This window comes from Lycorma delicatula, chromosome 12 (assembly GCF_047948215.1).
Source record: "Lycorma delicatula isolate Av1 chromosome 12, ASM4794821v1, whole genome shotgun sequence".
NCBI classification, from domain to species: domain Eukaryota; kingdom Metazoa; phylum Arthropoda; class Insecta; order Hemiptera; family Fulgoridae; genus Lycorma; species Lycorma delicatula.
In genome coordinates this window covers 58,455,542-58,477,343 of record NC_134466.1, presented here as the reverse complement: position 1 = coordinate 58,477,343, position 21,802 = coordinate 58,455,542, and the positions used below count along the sequence as shown (strand labels likewise).

The following is a 21,802-nucleotide window of genomic DNA, read 5'->3' as shown; positions in this document are numbered from 1 at the left end:
TACCAAATTTAAAAGCTGAAAATAACAAGTAATCGTATTTTTAAAGTTGTGCCATATAAACACTTTTGGAATGGATTCATCTAAGTTTACATTTGTGCATACACGAGGAAAAATATCAGAGTTTCTATGCAACAAATCGGTCAAAGAATATCTAATGAAATGGTAATGTTTACCATAAATTTATACATTTAATTTCAAACGATAATTTTTTATGATAATTTATCAAACTGTTCATATTTCTCATAAAGCATATCATTTTATACTGAATAATAAAAATTATCATTTACATTAGTTGAAAAGAACATTAAAAATAATTATAAAAGATGCATTTTAATTAATATTAATGATAAATTGTCATTTTCCAGCTTAATCATAGTTTAAAAGTTTCATTGAAATAAAAATATACATTTCAATGTTTACTGAAATCACATTAGCAAATACTAACTCTCATATACTAACCAACTTGAACAAAAAGCAGTCAAAAATTTACAACTTGTCTGCATATTTCTTGTTTGATGTTATTTTTTATTTGCTGAATTCCTTCAGCATCAAATTTTTTACTAATAAGCAAATTTTTTACCAAAATATCAACAATTATATAAAAATTATGAGCTCTGAGGTTTAATAGTATGATGCTTTCTAATTTAGCAGACCATTTGAATATATTAGTTGTACCAAAGTTGTTGCAGCTTAGTAACTACTTCTTATCTCTGAATGTTCAAACAATTAGTAAAATAATATTCAGCACATTTGAAATTGTGTAAATATAATATTTAAACAAATTTGAAATTTTACTTAAAAATGTATCTGTATATGTTTATACATTTTTTAAGTATAATTCAATCAAAATAGAAAATATAAAATTAAAAAATTTGTGTGGTAAAAGCCCAACAAATTCTTCTTGTTTTATGTGAAGTTTATGATAAGCAGACAAGTAGATCATTGTTAATTTTAATTTTTTTTTTGTATTACCAATTTTCTTGAAGGAAGTGTAAGCATAAATTATGATCCAAGCCCAGAAAACAGAAAAATCAACAACTCAAAAAAGTGTGAAACTTTCTTGAAACAGATTATCAGTGACATGCAAGGAAATATCCTGTGCTCAGCGATTCCAACAACATTATTATTCTATATTTTGAGAAAATGCAGGAAAGTATTTTTTTTTTTTATATAAACAAACATTTTCATTTCTAACTGAAACTATTAATGGAACAATGATTAGGGACTTTTCCTCCCTTGAAAAGATTTTTGCAGCAGCTACCCAAATATCCAGGAACCAAGGGCAGAATGAAAGTGCCAACTTCACTCAAAGACCAAATCTTCTGTATAGCTGAGATATGGTCATATAGAAATAGAGAGATTACATGCATAGAAGATTTGTAAAACAAAAATACCCAAAATATAATATACATTTAAGTAAAAAAGAAAAAAACTGTTAATTATTTCCCTCATAATGAACAGAACATTTTTTTAAAATAAAGAAAAATAATTATGTTACCTTACATTTTCTAAAACCTTTTTTCTCTTATTTCATTTCTGACTTAATTGGCATAAATTTATAAAGTATTTATTATTGTTACAGTAATAAAATTTATAGGTAATTAAAATGGTTGAAGTCGTATCAAAAAACAAGCTGTGCTCAAAATTAATATAGATATTAATTTATTTTTGTACTTAATAAGAGATAACATTAAATAATATTCCAATAATGATATAAAAATTTCAATAATTTTAATTTATTACAGGTCCATAAAAGGTCACATTTCTATACAATACTATAATTTTAATGAGCAATTTAATGCGTATCAAAAACAAGAATTTGCTGAGGTATGTATAATTAAAAATATATAAGTGCCATCCAGAAAGTAATTAATGTTTCCCCATATTGCATGCATGGATCTTCACCAATAATGCAAGGTCATGTTCCATTCAGCTTTGTCTGAGCCAAGTTTCATGATACATTAGTGTTCAAATTAAACTGAACATAGATGTTATTTAATAAAAAGTAAAAAAAACTCACAGCTGTACATTTTGTGAAATCTAGTAATTAATGTATCTTCGTTTAATCTCAATCCCTTTACAAACACAATTTGGTATTGATTCAAGTGTACTACACATTTTCTAATTTCTTTATCAGGAAACCATATTGCTTTAATGAAGTCAATTTTTATGGTAGAATTCATTTTTGAGAATTGTTTTCTCTATTGCTCAAAGATTTTCAATTTGATTTAAAGAGTTGACTGGTCTTGGAGCATTTAATATTTGCTTCTTCAAAATTTTTCCAATTTTTTGGCAGTATAGCATGATGCCAAATCTTGCTGGAAATTTGTTTGGAAGTTGTGTTTCATCCCTCAAAGAATTTATATTGCTATTTTTATTTCATATTGCTATTTGTGGTGAAAGACAGATTGGATTATGAAATGATTAGGAGAAATTATAATCAGTATAGTGTTGTGATTCAGGAAGTCTCAAAAGTGAAGAGATAAGCAAACTTTGAGTGTGTGTAAAGTGAAAGTGGGTATTTTCTGACGTAACACATTTATTTCATGCAAATAGATCTACATGTTTATTGTTTAACACTTGTTAAACAACTGCCCTGTTCTACAGTATCAGACAAATGCTACAAACTATCAAGTGACATTATTTTGTTTAATGATAAAATTTACCTGCAACTGGCTACAAATACACAAGTGCTGTTTAAAAAATTTGCTTTGGAAGAATCAAGACCCACCCAGTGATCCACTGGTGTTCACAGTGTTCCATTCAGTGATTTTTATTTGTTTCTTGTGAATTTAGCTAGATAAGCCATGTTAAAAATGAGTATTGGGTTTTTTGCAAATGTTTGCATTTTAGAAGGGGGATTGCAAAATTAGCCTACAACTTTACACATAAACAATAATAAAATCATTTTATGAGAAAAAAATTTTTTTACTTACATTTATAAGTTCATATGCAAAGAAAATAAATTAATGAGATTGTTGCATTTATTTTCTATTAAGTTTCTTCATGTATAGATCTATGTTAGAAACACACAAAAGCAATTGTTTTCAAGTGAAAAAAGATGATTCCTACATTTAGTTTTTAGTACAACCATAGACAAAATATCCATAGAGATAAGATGTGGCAAAAGGGATTGATATTTTCAATGCTTCTGTGAATAAATTTCTGCATTCATTTCAATGAGGAGTGAAAACTTATAAACCTTCACATGTTAATTGTAGTTGTAACGTTTTATCAGCAGACATTTCAATGAGTTAGTTGTGAATCTCAACTGGTAACTTAGCAGCTATAACAACATTTCCACTAAATGGATTCAGTACCCACCTCTTTGAGAAATCCTTTTATCTTATGGGAAATACTCTGCCACCTGAATTTTTAGCTCACACAAATGCATCTTCATGCTATCCAAACTGTGGTGAATAATAGTGTCTTTTTCATTCAAATTTAATTCATTTCGCAAATCCAATAACCGGATTAACATTTCCCACAGTGATAACCATCTGACTTCTGTATGGAAAAGAAGAGATTCTTTTCTTTTCTTTTCATCACATAGTTTAGCAAACAGTTTATTTTGCAATGGTCAGCTTTTAATAAGATGAACAGTTTTTACAGCCTTACAAAGAATTTGTTAGAGATTTGCCAGCATATTATCACCTTTGCACCATCACTAGATACTGCAATACATTTTATCCAATCTGTTATAGTTTTTAGTAGCTTCATAAAAAACATCAAAAAAACACTGTCCTATTACATGACCACGTATTGATTTGCAAAACAACATATTTTCTTTCATTGATCTGTCCCTATTGCATTCATATCTCACAAAACATAAGAACTGAGAATGTGTGCCACCTCTGTTGATTCGTCAAACTTAGCTTAATACTAAAAGAATGATTTGAACTCACTTGCTGAGTTATCTGATCATGAACATTGGCAGTTATGACATTGATTTGCCTTGATACTGAGTCATATGCCTTGATGCTGTGTCAAAGCAGAATTTTTTTTGCTTCTTTCACGCATATTAAAACACTGACTATATGATTTACAGCAAGACAACATGCTTAAAGTGTACTTTTATCAGTAAGGTTGATTTACAAATAGTAGTTTGTTGATTTCTCAAAGTAAGTAATTTCCTTTTGAAAGATTCCAGGGGTTTGCTTATATGAACCAGATGTTTAGTTTCCAATTGTCAAACTAAATTTGACACTTGGAAACATATGGCTTCATGCATTCACTGGAAAGGACTTGAAAGCAAACACACTGTGACTTTCCATCCGATGAGGTAATTATATAACTGTCATTGTACAATCTTTTACCAATCGATTCACTGGATGTAGATGGTTCACTTCGTTTTTTCGCAAATTTATCCATTTTTCATAAGAATCTAATTGAAAAAAAAACAGTTACATTGTTTGATCACACACTATAAAAATGAAACCTCAATTATTAATATTTTCAATGAAACTATGCTTTAAAAAACTTAAATAAAGGCACTTAAAAATTAAACACGTTCAAACATATCATATGCATGCTCGAACATGACCCTCTCACAAAGAATATTGTGTAAGCAGACCAAATTACAAGGAGCATGTATACATCAAGTTGGAACCCGCAGATTGCTCATGTTTGTACACTTTATACACGCATGTTCATATCTGTCGCTATGAACATAACTAAATGGTTTTAACTAGGTTTCATAGGGTTGAGATTAGGGGAGTTGTGAAATATTCATTAAAAATTTTATTACTTTGTGGGAGCTAAAAAGTAGTTTTTTCATGGAGCTAAAAAGTTGAGAATCACTGATGTAGATCAAAAAACATCATTTGTGTATGGATGTGTCGCACTGCTTTCGGTCTTATAGTTCAGGATTGACCAATTTTCCTTAAACCAGTTTCTTAAATTTTGCTCAAATATTTCTATAAGTGAGGCATTGATCATAATTTTTTCAAAATTCTTTAAGTGGGTGGAGGGATATCATGAAAAAACTTTCGATGTTCTTCAGTGGCATTTTAGAGAAACATTTTTAAAGAAAATTTGTTACCTACAATGCATATATAAGGTCTGTAAGTAAAGTAATTAAGACTGGTTCAGAAAAATGTTTTATTTAGAATCCAATTAAACTTGGCCTCACCTTCAAAATAGTTCCCTTGCGAAACCATGCAATGCTTCAAACGGTTTTCCCAATCTTCATAGCAGTGTTGGAACTCAGAAAATTTGCATGGTATTGATTTTTGCTTTTTGGGAAGTGGTGAGTTTGGAGTGTGCCACTCCTTGCTCTGGTGTTTTGGTTTTGGGTCATACTCAACCATCCAAGATTCATTACCAGTAATAACATTTTTTAGAAAGTCAGAATCAGTTTCAATTCACCCTAGAAAATCATGGCAAAACTTCCATCCTTTTGTTTTTCTGTTCAACAGTGAGGTTTTTTTGGACTAATTTTGCATAATCTTTTTTCATGTTCAATTAGTTTGTCAAAATTTGATGGACTGTGGTATGGTTTAAATTCAATTGTTCTGCAATCATTTTGACAGTTAATCAAGTCTCTGATTCGCTCAACATTGTCGTCACTTTTTGATGTTAATGGTCTTCCAGAGCGTGGATCGTCTGCAACTGATTCCCAGCCATCTGAAAATGTTTTAAACCACATAAAAACTTGGGCTCATGACAGAGCGTTATCTCCATACGCCCATTTCAATTTTGAAAAAGTTTCAAAATTGAAAAGTTTAACACAAAACTTGATTACACAACGTTGTTCATAATTAGTATCCCATTTCTGTAACGCTCAACAAAAACCAGTTTCATGAAAAGTTTGTTTACGTCTCACGTGACAACAACAGACTAAAAATATTAATACCTAATATAAATCAGCTGTTCATATAATGGTATATTTACTTGTAACTTTACAGTGTTGCCACTTTGGTTGCCAAAAAACCAGTCTCATTACTTTACTTACAGTCCTCATAAAAATAAAAAATATTTTTCAAAAAATCAACCCCCCGCTCTTAAAATAGAAATATAAGGTTTTTGTTCTTTTGCTCTATCTTCCTTCGGTTTAAATATTATTCAACAAATTTTTTAAAGTTGTACTTCATTTACAGAGCTATCAAGAAATACCAACAATTTTTTAAATTATAGACCCTGGACCGAAAATGTAGAAAAGTCTTTTTGACCATTTCCTTTTTCTTATTTTAGCCATTATTAGAGAGAATATTAAATTTAGAAAAAACTTTACTTCGGCAAATTTGTTAATCTTAACCTATATATGAATATTTTTGAAAACATTTTCTTAAAACTTATTCCCCAGCTCCAAGAATTACATATTCTATTTTTTGGCTCTAACCTTTTTCTCCTTCTTGATATTTATTCTTTGCAGGCATTCTTTAAAGATTCAAATGTTTTGAGTACTTTGAAAAAACCAAATGATGGCTCGAATCTGATACCAGTAGGTAAGTAATGAAAATTTTTTAAATCAATTTATAAAAAAATTACAGTACTTAAAACGGAATGCTTATAAAATACATATATGCAATGAAATTAAACAAGTTATAAGGATATTGTAACAAGACTGATAAGGATATGGTAACAAGACCTGAGTAACGATTTCCTGCCAATTAAGAAGAAAGTAGTAAAAAAAAAATAATAATGGGAGCAATCCAGAAAGGGGTTAAAAGAGACCTTTTAGTAAAAGTAACAGGTCTGTCTTTTGTAATACTGCTCACTGACACACATAAACATATGTTATTCTGTGAGAAGAGATACAGAAACCAGGTCAGGAATGCATCGGAAAATAACAGGGCTTGGTCGATCATTCTCAAGCTTTGAGCTGGGTCCGGTCCTGCAGGTAAAGAGATAGGAGTATAAATACTCCGAGGAAGACCAGTTGACAATCAGTCTAAGCGAGACGATATAATGAAGTCTGCGAGAGAGTGCTAAGTGAGGAGTTATTATGTGAGTTTGAAGCGAGACTATTCTGCGAGAAGGTCAGTGAAGGAGCGAATTTCTAGTGAATTAAGTTTGACGCGATTAAGGTAACATCACAATTAATTCCACTACATGAAAACAAGAGGTAGTTTGGTGAGTTACTGTTAGACTATAAGTGGAAGAGATAATGTACTAAATTCATTCATAAATTGTTAGGGTAGTTTTATCTGTGAACAGCAAAGGTATTTACAGTAAAAGAACTTTATACATGTCTATCTATTATAAAGATATTAAAACAGATATCTATACACATACACTACGCCAAGAACACTACACAATTTACAACATATACCCTTACGCAACTACATTACGCCATTCTACATTTCTTCTTACACATACACTAGGTGATATTGCGACACCTTACGAAGCACTATCTTGGGTGAATGACTCTACGTAATGAGTCTCGAACGATGTTCTCTGGGCACCTGGGTAAATCTAGTTGAATTTAGCTCTAGCTCCAGTACACTTGCGCTCTGCTGGAGTGGTCCGTTATATCTCCGGTACTCATGGGACCAAAATTACAACCCTACAAGAAACTCCCATGATCCAAAACCAATATGCTTTGTCTGACGAGGATATCAGTACTGGAGAAAATAAAACAAATTGTGAAGCAACCCATCCACAGGTTAAAAACATTAGATTCGTTGTTATGCTAAATATTCAGGAAGATGACTCCCTTCACAAGGTCTTGCCCTTCCTGACCAGTAAAGTAATATAATGGGATAACGGGATCATGAGGCTTACTGAATAACATAAAAAAAATAAGAGATGGATCGATATTGATTGAAACTAATAACGATGAACAGAGTAGATCTCTTTCTAATCTCTATTACTAATATGGGCGGTATAAACGTATGTACGATGTGCCACAAAACTTTAAATACCAGCTGGGGAGTAATTTTTTGCAGAGACCTTATGGAGCTGGACTTGACGGAAATAGCTGATGAGCTACCCCTGCCCCCCCAAATAAAAAGATATTATCTATTATAATGGTATTAACTATTGTACTATTGCTCTTAATACAACACTAGTGGTTAAAAGTATTAAGACTACCGGTCATGCTAATCAGAATGCTTTTGTCAGTGGGAATGAATTATATTTAACTACCTGTAAATAAATCCTGACAATTACTTTAAATTCTATTTTGTATGTAATCACTGATTATTTTTATTAATGATATTTATAATTATTATTATTGTGATTACTATTATTATTATTATTACTATTATTATTATTACTATTGTCATTATTATTATTAATTTTTCTTGTTTTTCTTATGTTTTTAAACCAATAAATTGTAATTATTTTCAATTGTCAATCTGTCAATATTCTGATTGAACTACGAACATGCGACAATATGTTGTTTGAGCATGTCCAATAAATTCCAAAGTTTTAAACACAATTTTTACATTTATCCATCAATAATTGTTACTTTCAAATTACTTTTGACTGAAAATTAATACATGGACTTGAAGAAGACAGCACCCAGCGAGTCCATGACACCATCCCAGAAAGCAAACAATTAAAATCATTGAAACAAAACTGGTTACTACCACCATGAATATGGTGTACAGTAAGTGCCCTTCAAATAAAATACTCAGCAGCTGCTGAAAAAAGAAGTAATTTAAAAGAAAAATCAATGATTTGAAAACACAGCCTGAGGTTTCTGATGAATTTGTATTGATAATCTTTGTCCTTAGACTCTATTTTCGCAATTAGATGATAATAAACAGAAAATAGATCATTTTTTACCAGCAAGCGGTGCTGTAAGCTATTTTAAAAATATTGTCTATGCTACATTAGAAATTCAATTTCCAAACTGCTGGATTAGAAGGAAAGAGGACTGACTGCACAGAAACTAACCCAAGACCATTGTGATATATCCATTACACCCATTACATCATATACATATATACCCATTACATCATTACATTGCTACTGATAACAAAAAATATACACACATGTACAGGTACTTGTACAACCATTTTTAACTAAAAGTAACCCAATCACTCTTCAAAAATCTTTTATTCTTAAATCTACATATGATACAAAAGTGATTTTAAGAGGGTTGTTATGTTTATATTTTAACATACCTGATAAGCAAGAAAATTGTTTCAAGCAGCATATATCTACATTTATTTATGAATATATCCCATAGTTGCTGTTATTAAATTCAGTGTCAGCAAGAAACTGGGTAGTGTTTCTCCAAAACAGAAAGGAAGTAAAAAAAATGTGTATCTGCTTCAAAAACTGATAAATTATTGAATGAAAAAGTGTGTAATTCATCCTTATAAAACAAGCAGACTTGCAGAGAGATTTGGCAGCAGGAGTTATCAATATTGATACTTCCATTGTTTGATGCAAACTTCTTTTGAAGTGGGAAGAAAAACCAGGAAGCCAATAAAACAACTATTAACTGCTGTCAAAATGTTTGTGTTTGTTGTCTGTAAGAAAATACAAAATAATAACATCAAAAAACTGAAAACTAGTAATATTTTCAGATGGAACACATTTTATAGTTAATATACGGAGAGATTCAAAATTTGTGCATATCAGAGTAATAAAAAATATATGAAAAGTAATAATATTTAAAGATTTATTTATTTTCACAATATATGCTCAAAATGGCTCCACATGAAATCTGAGTGTGCTGATAGTCCCCTCAACCATTTTGAAGGTGAGTGCAGCATCACATTCTTAACCTCAGCCAGTTTAGCATCAGTCAAAATGACCCCATCTTCTGGTTCTCTTCTTGTCTCTAACTGATTTAGATTCTGTAAAACGAGCAACTAATCTCTTTATGGTCGAATTGTTAGACACTGCCACATTCAGATATTTCCCACAAAATTTGTCTACAACACGTGCATAAGAACGGCTGGAAAAATAATGTTTAGCAATGAAAACTCCTTGCTCTTGGGAAAATGACATATTTATCAAGCAATAAACAAAGCACTATTGCAAGCATTGTATGATCAATACACAACACAGTGGTGCTAGGTTTGTTATTGTTATACCCATGGTGCTAACTCGCAGTAGCCGATAGAACTTTTTCAATTATACTATTTGTAAACATCAATTTTGATGTATGCGGCTTTTGGATCTCTCTGTAGCATTGATTGTTGAAATAATACTGAGACCTGAGCATTATATCCAAAAACCCCCCAAAAAAAATATATACATTTTTTTAAAATTCTAGATGATCAGGATATATGTTTCTTTAGGATAATGAATTCAATAGAATTAATATTAAAATTCAGGATGCTGAATTTATCCACCAATTTAAAATCCCACTAACAAACAAAATATTTCAATATAACCTTGCTCCTAGTCGCAAATCTTTCTGAAAGAAAAAAATTTCTTTAGGAAAACAGTATAAATGTATTGATTTGGGCAGGCAATTAACCTTTCCACTATTGATTTAGACTCTACAAAAAATGTTATAAAAAAAGGAAAAGTTTTCTTTCAATTTAAAAGTATTAAAATTGACATACAGTCACAGTTGACAACTGTGACTTTCCTACATAACAGACATAATTATTTTTACACTATGATGACTGGTTGTTATGATTTTAATATTATATAACTTTTCTATTTACTTATGTTAATTTTAATACTTTTAAATTGAAAGAAAACTTTTCTTGATAATGGTCAAATGACTAAAAGTACTCGAAAAACACAGATGAGTTGTTTGTAAGGCTGAATTTTAATTTATTTTATTTATATATAAATAATCTTATATACTAACGGTGCCATGCTTGAAAAATTAAAAGTTATAAAAAAGACTTGAAAAACAGACATTTGTTTAAATCACCTACTGAAGAATAATTTACGAATGTAATTTAATGATAATGAAATGAAATATTACGTTTAAAATGAATAAGATAAATGACAAATCAAATTATTGCACTGTTAAATTTTTTAATTTCTATCGAGTAATAATCTTACTTTACTCATTTAAATAAATTATATAGTCTGGATAGTTATAACCAACAACAATTTTTAATTTTAACATTTAACTCACATTTTGGTTAATATAATATAATAATTAAACTCTAAGAGATCATTAAACAATAAAATATTAGAGAGGTATGAGTTTAATGTGGAATGACAATTATAAAAAAAGTCTTCACAAAAAGTAAGAAAAAAATTAGTTTCAGAAATACATTACTTAACAGACCTAAGTACAGCCGATGAAACACCTGTATAATTATTTTTGCTTTTCTTTTATAATCACGATAAAGGTAAATATTTTCTTAATTCAAGAATTGTTTTTAAATTCTTGATTAGGATTTAATAAAAATTTCTTGTTTTTCTTTCAGATGAACCATTAACAAATGTTAAAGTGGAAAGTATTCCCTGCACTGTTTTATCACTTGAATTTTTTGACCGTATACTTGATGATAACAATATTATTAGAGGACAGTCAGGTGATATTATTCATTGTTTAGAAGAGGAGTATGATGATTACTTTATTATTGGCGATAAATTGAGAGTGGTATAATTTTTCTTCCGTATTCCAATAAAAAAATAAATTTTTACTCAATAATAACTAATAATTTCCTTTTTATATTTTTTTTTAGGGCTATTACCTTATAATTGATTAATATTTTATTTATTGTACTAGTAAGGTTTTTTTCAATATCTGGTAAAGTGCCTTCAATTTATACTCTACAATTAAAGAAACACAATATTGTGTTTCTTTAAAGCAAGGATTATGTATTACCTGGTTTATTAATAGTACTTATGTGAAAAAAAATTGTATTAATGAAATTTTTATACAGCAATATAATATTAAGAACATTTTCCTGAGTATACTTATGATGAAAATTCTAAAATAATAAAAAAAAAAAAACTTTATCACTTGTGAGTATGTTTCACCTGTCTGTCTTTTTGCCTAAGAAAGCTTAAGACTTCCACCTTAATGTTGGCGCAATCCAGTGTGACCTGTATACTTATAAAACTTTTTGCATAGTCAAGACTGCTGGGATTCAAATTTTGCAGGCATAAAATCAGAACATTTATCATTTTCTACCAAACTTCTGTCATACTTGAAAAGCTCTTTGCAAAACTTTAACCCTGGAATGCAAACTGAAGTCCTTAGCACTCCACCACATCTTCTTTTGTCTGTACTTTAAACAATGTGCGATAGACTTCGCTGCATGTCCAGCTATTCTTCTATGCTTGTTTGACCTTCAAGTACACTAATTCCGCTTTCAGTTTTGTCGCATGTGTTAACAATATAATCTTCCTTCAAGGTTCTATGTCACCCTCTCTTTGTGTTTTTTCATTTGTTATTATGAAACCAAGTAGTAGTAGTAGTAGTAAGTTTAAAAGTTTTGTCAAAGGTGAATCAAATGAGGAATATGACGTGACTGTAATGTCAGTTATGATGAATACATTTTAGAAGTCCAGTCTGATAGAGAAAACAAAATTTCATATTCTAATGATGAGGAAAATATCCCAACACCTCATGGTGCATCAATATTAGGAAATGATGGATATAGATGGAGCACCAATCCGCCAGTTCAAAGCCATACTCGTAAAAGAAATATAGTTCTTTGTCTATCTGGAAATGTTGGTCAAGCAAAAAATATAACTGAAAAAGAAGCTTTTGCTTTTATAACCGTCATTTATTACCGTCAGGTAATAAGTTCCATAGTAAGTTATACAAATGATGAAATTAAAAAACAGAAAGAACATTACGCTAGTGTACAATGGAATATACAAGAGACTAATGAAAATGAAATTTATCCATTAATCAGCCTACTGTAAATTGCTGGTTTGTTAAAATATGGAGAGGTCTTAGTATAAGTGAAATTTGGTCATGTGAATTCAGTAATCCTATATTTCATTACATTATAACTGAAACGTGTTTTTGGTTTTTGATAAACTGTGTATGTTTTTATGATAAGGAAACTCAAAAAAAAAAAAATGTTCCATTCAGATCAATTTTGGAAAGCTCTTTGTTAAACTCTAAAGCCAATTATTCACCTCGCTAATATTGCACAGTAGATGAAATGCTTCTTGGTTTTTAGGTTTTGGGTTATCAAAACCTGATAAATATGGTTTTAAAATTTCCAGTTTGTGCGATTCAAAGACATTGAATTGGTTGATGCTTTGCCTGATGTAGGTAAAAATCATCTAACTGAAAAACTAACACCAGCCAAAGTAGTTCAGGAATTAACTATGAATATTCATGGTGGTCACAGTATTACCATGGACTTTTACTAGTGTACCGGTAGTATAAGAAATGGTAAATCATAGTATAACTGTTATCGGTACATTTCAAAGGTAATAAAAGGCAGATTCCACAATCGTTTTTACAGTCTAGAAAGATTGAATGGTCTTCAAAATTTGCTTTTGACTAGCAGAAAACTATAGTTTCTTATACCTCAAAAAAAGGAAAAGCAATAATACTACTGTCAACTTTTCATTCTGACAAAACTGTGCTTGAACCAAATGGGAAAACCAGAAATAGTTTATTTTTATAATGAAACAAATACTGGAGTTGATTCTCATGACCAACTGGTTCATACCTACAGTGTTTCTCGTAAATCTAGAAGACGGCCATAAAGATACTTTCATGGTTGCTAGACACTGCTGGTGTAAATTCTGAAGTTCTATTTCAATGAGGTCATCTTATTAAAAGAACAACAGTTTTGAAAATGCTAGGTAAGTGTTGGCTTATCAGTATATATGAAAAAACGACTAAACAAAGCTCTACCAATGAAACTTGAAATTAGGTATAATGAAGTAATTTGGTATTGAAGAAAATATTGTTCTGTTTCACATGTAAAATTAAAGTCTATACTTAACATAAAAGAAGTGTTGATAATTATTAGGTTTGATGCATTTTAAATAATAGATAAGTTTAAAAATCATAATTTTTATTAATAAAGTATGTTTTCTTTTAATGATCTGGGAACTTACTTCTGGGGTGCTCATGCACCCCGCTTTGCATGTATGTGTGTCAACTTTGCCTTTGCCTTCCACGGTTAAACAGTAATATTGACAAACACATTTTATTGTCACACTGACTAATATAACAAAAGCATTTAACTTTTTAACATTTAACTGCTTTTGTGGTTGGCAACAGAACATAAATGTTTGTCTATCCCAGCATCACCAGTACTTCTGTTGCAGAGCTGTATGCCATTAATAAGGGTTTACATATAATTAGCCTAAAATTTCAACATGTTCTTGTTTGCTCAGATTTCATAAGTGCCTTACATGCGACTAATGAATGTGTACTCCAGACACTCTGTTGCTTGTGATATTTAGTATGTTATTTCGCAAATGAATCTCCATAATACAACAGTGAGCTTCTACTGGATCCCCAGCAATATTGGGATTTCAGGCAATGAGCACGCTGAGGGTACGGAAAAAGAGGCTTGTTTCTGGCATCCTTTCACCAATCGCATCGCTTCGAACGATCTTGTCTGTTTTCTAAGAGGATGGTTCATGATGAGTGGCAAAGTAAGTACGATGCTAATAAGAACAATAAACTTCATCCAATCAAGAACAGTGTGCCACTGTGGAGATCCTTGTGCAGAAACAATTATCAGAGGTTATTATTTGCTGTTTGCGAATAGAGCACACTATGCTCTCATGGATATCTGTGCATGCTGCAACTGCCAACTAAAGGTGCACCACATCCTTGTGGATTGTATCTGTTATGCGGCATTGCATCACAAGTTTAACCCAGGGGCTAATATGTGAACTATTCTAGGGGATAATGAAATACTATCTTATGTTTTACGATTTCTTGAATTGTAATGTATTTCAGCTATTTACATCATTTGCTATAAAGCAGATGATAATTTTATTATTTTAACTGAGATATAATGCAAGATATATCTTTATTACAACAAATATAACGTGTCCGGGTGATAACACGGAAGCGTTTTTCTGGATTGCTGCTTCCCTCTCTCCATTGAAAAAAAAAAGTTATTTTTTCAATCGGATCACTTATATTATTATGGATCAATCAAGAGACAACTTATTTCAGGCAGAAAGAACATTTTCAAGTTCTTCTTTTACAGTAATTTGTTTCATAAGAGATCAGATTGTATCAAACCTTGAATTAAACAGAAAAAAGTAATAGCATTTTATTAAAATTAATAAAAATTATTGGAATGTTAAGTAATTAGTATTAATAATGTTAAATTGTGAATATTTTTCTTTTATTACACAACTTTTTATACAGAGTTACTTTTGTAATATGAAATAATCTCATCTAATATAGATAAAAATTAATGGCACTAAGGTGGTTTAGTAATAACACAATAGACTTAACTATTTCAGAATTACACTGTATACTATTAATGACTCAAATTTCATAATTTTTTTGTTTTTAATTTCTGTCTTAACAGATGCTTCTTGATTCAAACAGTGATGTTTACAACTTATTCAGTGAATCAGAACGAAACCAGTTTTTATTTCGTCTATTAAAGTTTTTATGTCTTGGAGGGCAATGGTGTCAATATGAAGATAATATTAATCCCTATGTTGATACTGTAAAGTTGCTTTATAAAGATTTACTTCGGTTTGTATAAAATTTTTATTTACATATATTTCAAATATAAATTTTTATTTACATTTAAAAAATGTAACTGGATAATAAAAAAAAAAAAAAAAAATGTATACATTGTATAAATAAATAAAAAAATATACTATTACAAGGGGTGTTTGAAAAGTCTATGTAAAGATAAAGAAGGCAGTTTTTGGGAAAATTTTTTTATTTCTCAACATATCTTCTTTAATTTCTACAGTCAGTCAATGATGTTCAAATTTTTGATCCCGCCTTATAATACGATTTATTCCAAGTCTTCAAAATAGTCAAGGTATTATGGCCATAACTTCATAATTTTGGGTAATAAATTTCTTTCCAGCATGGTAATTCTTCATATTTGTAAACATATAATAGTAAAGATGTGCTAAGTCTGGCAAGTAAACAAGATATGGAATTGAAATAGTTTTGCTATCACAATCGCAAAAGAGTGAACTGGTATATTCTTTGTAAAAAAAAAATTTTCATCAAATAATGTAGTAATTTATTTTTTTATTTCCTCATTTTTTTGATCCAGTAAAGATGCACAATATTGCCAAGTTTTATCCTTTTCCAGAAAATCACTTAATCACAGAAGATTATGTATGAGCATACCAAAAGACATTGGCTTTCTCACCTTTCCTGCTGATGTAACAGTTTTAATTTTCTTTTAGAGCAAGTTCCCATTGGGAACCCACTTATTGACTGTATCTTTGTTTCAGGTCGGTAGTGATACATCAAACTTTCATGAAACTGCTCAAAACATGTCTTCCTATTAAGATGAAACAAACTCAAACCATACTAAAAAGTGTTTACTCATTTATGTTTTTTCAACCTATTGTTAGAAAACCCACATATGTACATGAATTCTCATGTATGTAAATATTTGTGTAAAGTTTTAATCATCTGTTCGTTTGAGATGCGGCTCACATGTTTTCAGTCTTCTATCTTCCATCATTATAACATGAATTTTTTAGAATTTCAGTAGTTGCAATCTCAAACAAGTCGTCTGTATTGTTCAGCATTGTTTTTGTTCATATAAACACTTCAAATATAGGTAAACATGAAAACTGTTTTAATTGATAGAACTAACTGTATTCAGCCTGCCTTTAATTTCCTGTATGGGGTTTTATCTTTAAAACAATTTTTTAATCACCATTGATATTTTTTGCCTATTTTTTACTAACTTTTGATTTACTCAAACAACTAATAATAATAATTACAAACTAAATTTAATAACATTTTTATTGTTAAAAATCAATATGAATTATCACAAAATTAGTAAAAAAAAAGTAATTTAATCATTAATGAGTAATTGTTACAAAAATCTTTTATGTAACACAGTTTAGATGTTTAGCAGTCAATGTTCAATGAAGACATCAATCAACCTTATGACCAAAAATAAAGTTTACTGTAATTGGCTATTAAAGATAAAACTGAGTTTATTAAAAAAAAAAGTAAATAAGTTTATTATAAAAAATTAATGAATTTACAGTAAACTTTATGTATTTAAAACTGCTTTACGTATTTATGGTATTAACAACAATGTTTGATACTAATATAAATTTGTGATCTCAGAATGGAGATCCAGGTAACTATGAATGACCTAACAATCCACACTATGAGTGCCTCAACTTTGCATAGTTATCACATACTCCAGATATACATTTTATAACGTCATAACAGGAGAAAACAGAATCCTCAAAAAAAAATATATTTATATGATTTTATTTTCTTGTTCTTGTTTGAATGGTTTTTTTGTAAACCATTAATTTGAATCATTTCTGAAATTTTTTATCTTTTAATGATATAATAATTTTTCCAAATGATTTTTCTTATTATCTTTAATGTGTTAGAAGTATGATTTTTTCCAATGCTGTGTTGTACATTCTTTAAATCTGACAGATCTGTTATTCTATCAATTTAGTTCTTTTTTCCATGTACATTACAGTTATCATACATAAGACATTCAGTTGGATTTTATTATTGTAATTTGTTCACTATTTATTGAAATATATCTGTTCTTTATAGCAGATAAATGTTTTCCAGCTGAAACTTTGATGAATCTTTTAATAATGTCTTTTATTACAATTAGTTATTAACTTTTGTCATTATTACATCCCTTTCATAAAAACAAGCATGTCATGCTAGGCTTACTAAGAAAAGTGAGATGTGGATTCCTGCTCCTTCACTGGGCCAAATTAATTTATGATTGCATAAAGTTTACAGTGGGCCAAGCTCACTGAAATGCAGGTGATATTCAGCTATATAAGCGATACTATGTGTATAGTGAATATCATTTTCTCTAACAATAAGCAATTATCAGTCTACAAATAAGGCATCAGCTATGATAGACGCCTCTTGTGATTTAAATGTATCACAACATAATAAAACAGCATGTATAAAGCAATAGTTTAAAATAACTCTTTCAGCAGCAAAAAAATGTATTATATACACTGCTTAAACTCAGCAGAGGAATTTTGTAATATATAGATATTGAAATTTTCTTCAAGTTGTTGTACAATATTTCAATTTCAAGATTATTATTATTACTATTACCACATAAGTACCTTACAAAAGCCCCCAGAAAAATCTGGAGATATGAGATCAGAAGAGTGATACTACAGAATAGTAACAATTAAAATGTGTTGTATTGTTAAAAACAAAAAGTTCAATAATTTCCTTCTGTGAAATGGCACACAAAATAAAACTTTTTCACCTCATTAAAGCAATTCTTAAAACATGTGAGTGGGTTCACACTGTTCAAAATTCAGTTATTAATTTAATCTCTGAGTCTAAATCATGAATAATTCACTGAAATAGACATTAAAGAATTATAGTTGTTATATTAATAAATATTTGAAGCTAGTTTTATTAATCTATTATCTTTACCCGAGTTGCAAGTTCTAGGTTGATTTTGTAAGGTCATAATTTTTAGTGTGTCAACTTTTAAATTGGGAATTCTGATAACTGAAATCTTCTTTGTAGACTACAAACAAGATAGATAATGAAAGTTGACTGAAGGATACAACAGTTAGCATTGAAAAATGTGACCCATTGAATTATTCCCTAACCCAACATTTTTATGAATGCCAATTAACAATTGTTTTATATACAATTTATTCAGCACACAAATATTAGGATCATATTCCAAGATAATTTTATTTCTGTATATAAGAATTAATTTGTGTAGATAATGATTTGAAATAAAAAGTTGGCTGGCTGTACTGAAAAACTCAATTTTACATTTCTACATATTGCAAAATACATTTTTTTTTAATGCTCCTGACTCCCTCACATAATTACATCTGTCATCTCATACATTTTGAGATTGCTCTGTCTCTAGAAATCATACTAGAATTTTAACTTGTTTCTTTAAAATATATAAATGTGAAATAATCACAGTTTAGATAAAATTGTATCACATTTATTATTTATTCTCTCTCCAGTAAGTACAGGCTTATGGCCTAATACCTTCTTTTTGTTAATATATGAAACAACAGTATATGAAAAAATGTCTAGCCTAACTGCAATTCAAACCCTCTTATGTCACTTTTAATGTAATAAAATGGTTTTCTTTATTTTTTTTACAGAGTTGAAAGAGTTACTGGAACTGAGGAGCTTGTGATTAGATCAATCATAATTAAAGTAACAGCTACTACAAAAGATGGAAGTAAAAAAATACCTGAAAATCCTAATAATCCACAAAATTTTTTATATTTAATTATAGACCCATTTACAAGACGAGTAACAACATTTTTCCACCAGTGGGATGGCTTATTCTTTGTCTAAATATAACTTATTTTTTTTTTATCTGTCTGCAAGATTCATTTATTTTTTGTAACACTATATTAAAAAAAAATCATTGTACATTCTAAAATAAAATATAAAAAATAAATACTTTCTTTAACACATTAATGCCAGGAAAATTTATATTTGTTTTATCCTGAAAGCTGAATACAAAATTCTTAATATTAAACAAAAAATTCTATTAAACTGTACATAAAAAATGTTCAAAAACCATTTAAAAATAACAAAAATTAACTTGAACTGCATTTCAATTATATTTAATTCAGACTGGAAAAAAATTTATATAATTAATCATATTATAAACATGGCAATTTATAAATTTGTCAAAAAAAAACAGCTGCAGTGTAATGGAGTTACCACTCTGTTCGAGTAGGGTATACCAAAAAGTAGGGCCAGGTAGAGCTAGACTATCTGCCCGAACCAGGTACTCTGCTAATAATGTAACATATTCACATAAGGTTACCTACATATCCCATAAAAATGCTTTGTTGGTCTGAGAGAGAACTTAAGGCAATGGTTACTTGTATTAGGTAAAGTTACCCCCACATAACCTTGTCTTAACTATTTCTGTCTCATTCCTAATATATTTATATTATTAAACAATTAAATTAAAGGAAGAATTAATACACTTAAATTTTTAACCCCTTACTGGTTTCATTTTTTTTATAGAAATTATTTTCCCATATTTTTTCTTCAATGTGTAAACATATATATTTTGAGATTAAATTATCTAATATTCAATTAGTGGAAGACGGGACTAACAGCAAGAATGTTATTTTGTTAAAATTGCTTTTCAAATTTTAATGTTTCTGAAAATGTAAATATTTTGTGCATTTCTCATTATTTATTTATAATAAGTAAAATAGCTAGTCTTAGGCTTCTCTTCTATAGAACTTCAAAACTATTAACTGTTAAAATACTTGTGATAACAATGAACAGCTCTTTGTTAGAAAATAAATTTCATCTGAAGATTGAAAACAGTAAAATAATGAAAAAATACCAAATTTACATCAAAGTAATTCAAATTACACCTGGTAACAATGACCAGCTCTCAATTAGAAAAATAAATTTCTTTTTATATTAAAAACAATATTATAATATTATTAACAAAATTTTACCAAATAGAGCAATAATAGAGGTATTACAACTTGTTCATTAAAACTTAGAGAATCTGTAGAATGTTTAAAATCAAAGTTTATTTTAAAGTTCTTCTATTGCACTGGCAAATAATATTGATCACATTATGTCTTGAAACCATTCATCCTCTTGTGATAAATATTGAAAAAGATCACAAAAGTCTTTTTTCTTAGCATCTTTCTTCACTTGATGTACTCATTTCAAAATCAGATTTCTTGTTGGATTAATGTTTGCACCACTTATCCAGAATGAATAAGTAGCAAATATTGGTTGATAACTTTTAGAAACTGAAAACTGTTTTACTGAATATTTCATCATAACACACTTTGATTTTTGTTTTTAGATGTTTTGAAAAAATTGGTTTTAAAGTAATTGTCCAGTTACAGATTATATACAGATCCTAAAGAACATGAAAGGGAGCAGGTTTTGTCAGAACCAAAGCTATTATTTCCAAATACTGTCTACTGCTTGTGTTTTATTGGAATATTGAATAATCCAATAATAATAATGTCTACTATAATAATGTCCTCAGTCTAGAAATATATTTAGTAAACAGAATAAACAAATGAAAACCATGAACAAAACATCATTATTGTTTTGTTTTTGTTCTGTGCATCACAAGCATTTGAAAACAACTATTTATTTAACATTTTTAAAGTTTCTAATTTTCTACCAGAAGAGAGATGTTACGTAATGGTGAAGGAGGTAGAGGATGCTTAAGAAGAATGAAAGGAGGCAAAGAACCAGGAATTGATGAGTTGAGATTGTGAAGGCTGCAAGGAGTTTGTATGAACTCCTCAGAAGCATACAGAAAATGAAGGTGATCCAGAATAATGGAAAAAAGGAAATAATCCCAATATTATAAAGGGGACAAGATGATACACAGTAATTACAAAGGTATTACACTACTTCCACACATGGTGAAGCTATGAGAAAGGGTCTGAAAACCACATCAGAAGGAAGACTGTGAGGGGGTTTGGAAGAAAAACAGATGGGATTCAGATATAATAGATCCATTATGGATGTATTATTTGTACCGCGACAAGTGAAAGAGAAGAAGTGGGATTATAACAAGAAATTAGTAATGGTTTTTTTATTTGTCTTGTTTTTTATTATCTCATTAATAATTTTTGCTTTCTTTAACTCAAAACCAAACCTGTATTAATGAAACTAACAAGGCCAGTTTTTGTGCTAAAATTCATTTTCCTAAGTCTTCTTTTTAGTATAGCCCATAAATTTTCAATGGGATTCAGATCGGGAGGGTGTTATATCACTTTTGTGGGTTATATCCATTCTATTAACTAAAAACAAATAACATAACAGAAA

The 21,802-nt window shown here is 29.4% G+C and overlaps 1 protein-coding gene across 1 annotated transcript; it reads left to right on the top strand.

The window, feature by feature from the left end:
• Window positions 1–70: 70 nt before the first annotated feature.
• Window positions 71–19,321, top strand: LOC142332765 (cilia- and flagella-associated protein 300-like). The gene is made up of 7 exons (XM_075379380.1): window positions 71–162; window positions 1,746–1,827; window positions 6,374–6,446; window positions 11,301–11,476; window positions 12,433–12,624; window positions 15,354–15,526; window positions 19,123–19,321. Exons 1-7 carry the CDS (start codon window positions 71–73, stop codon window positions 19,319–19,321), a joined length of 987 nt encoding a protein of 328 aa, XP_075235495.1.
• Window positions 19,322–21,802: the final 2,481 nt, after the last annotated feature.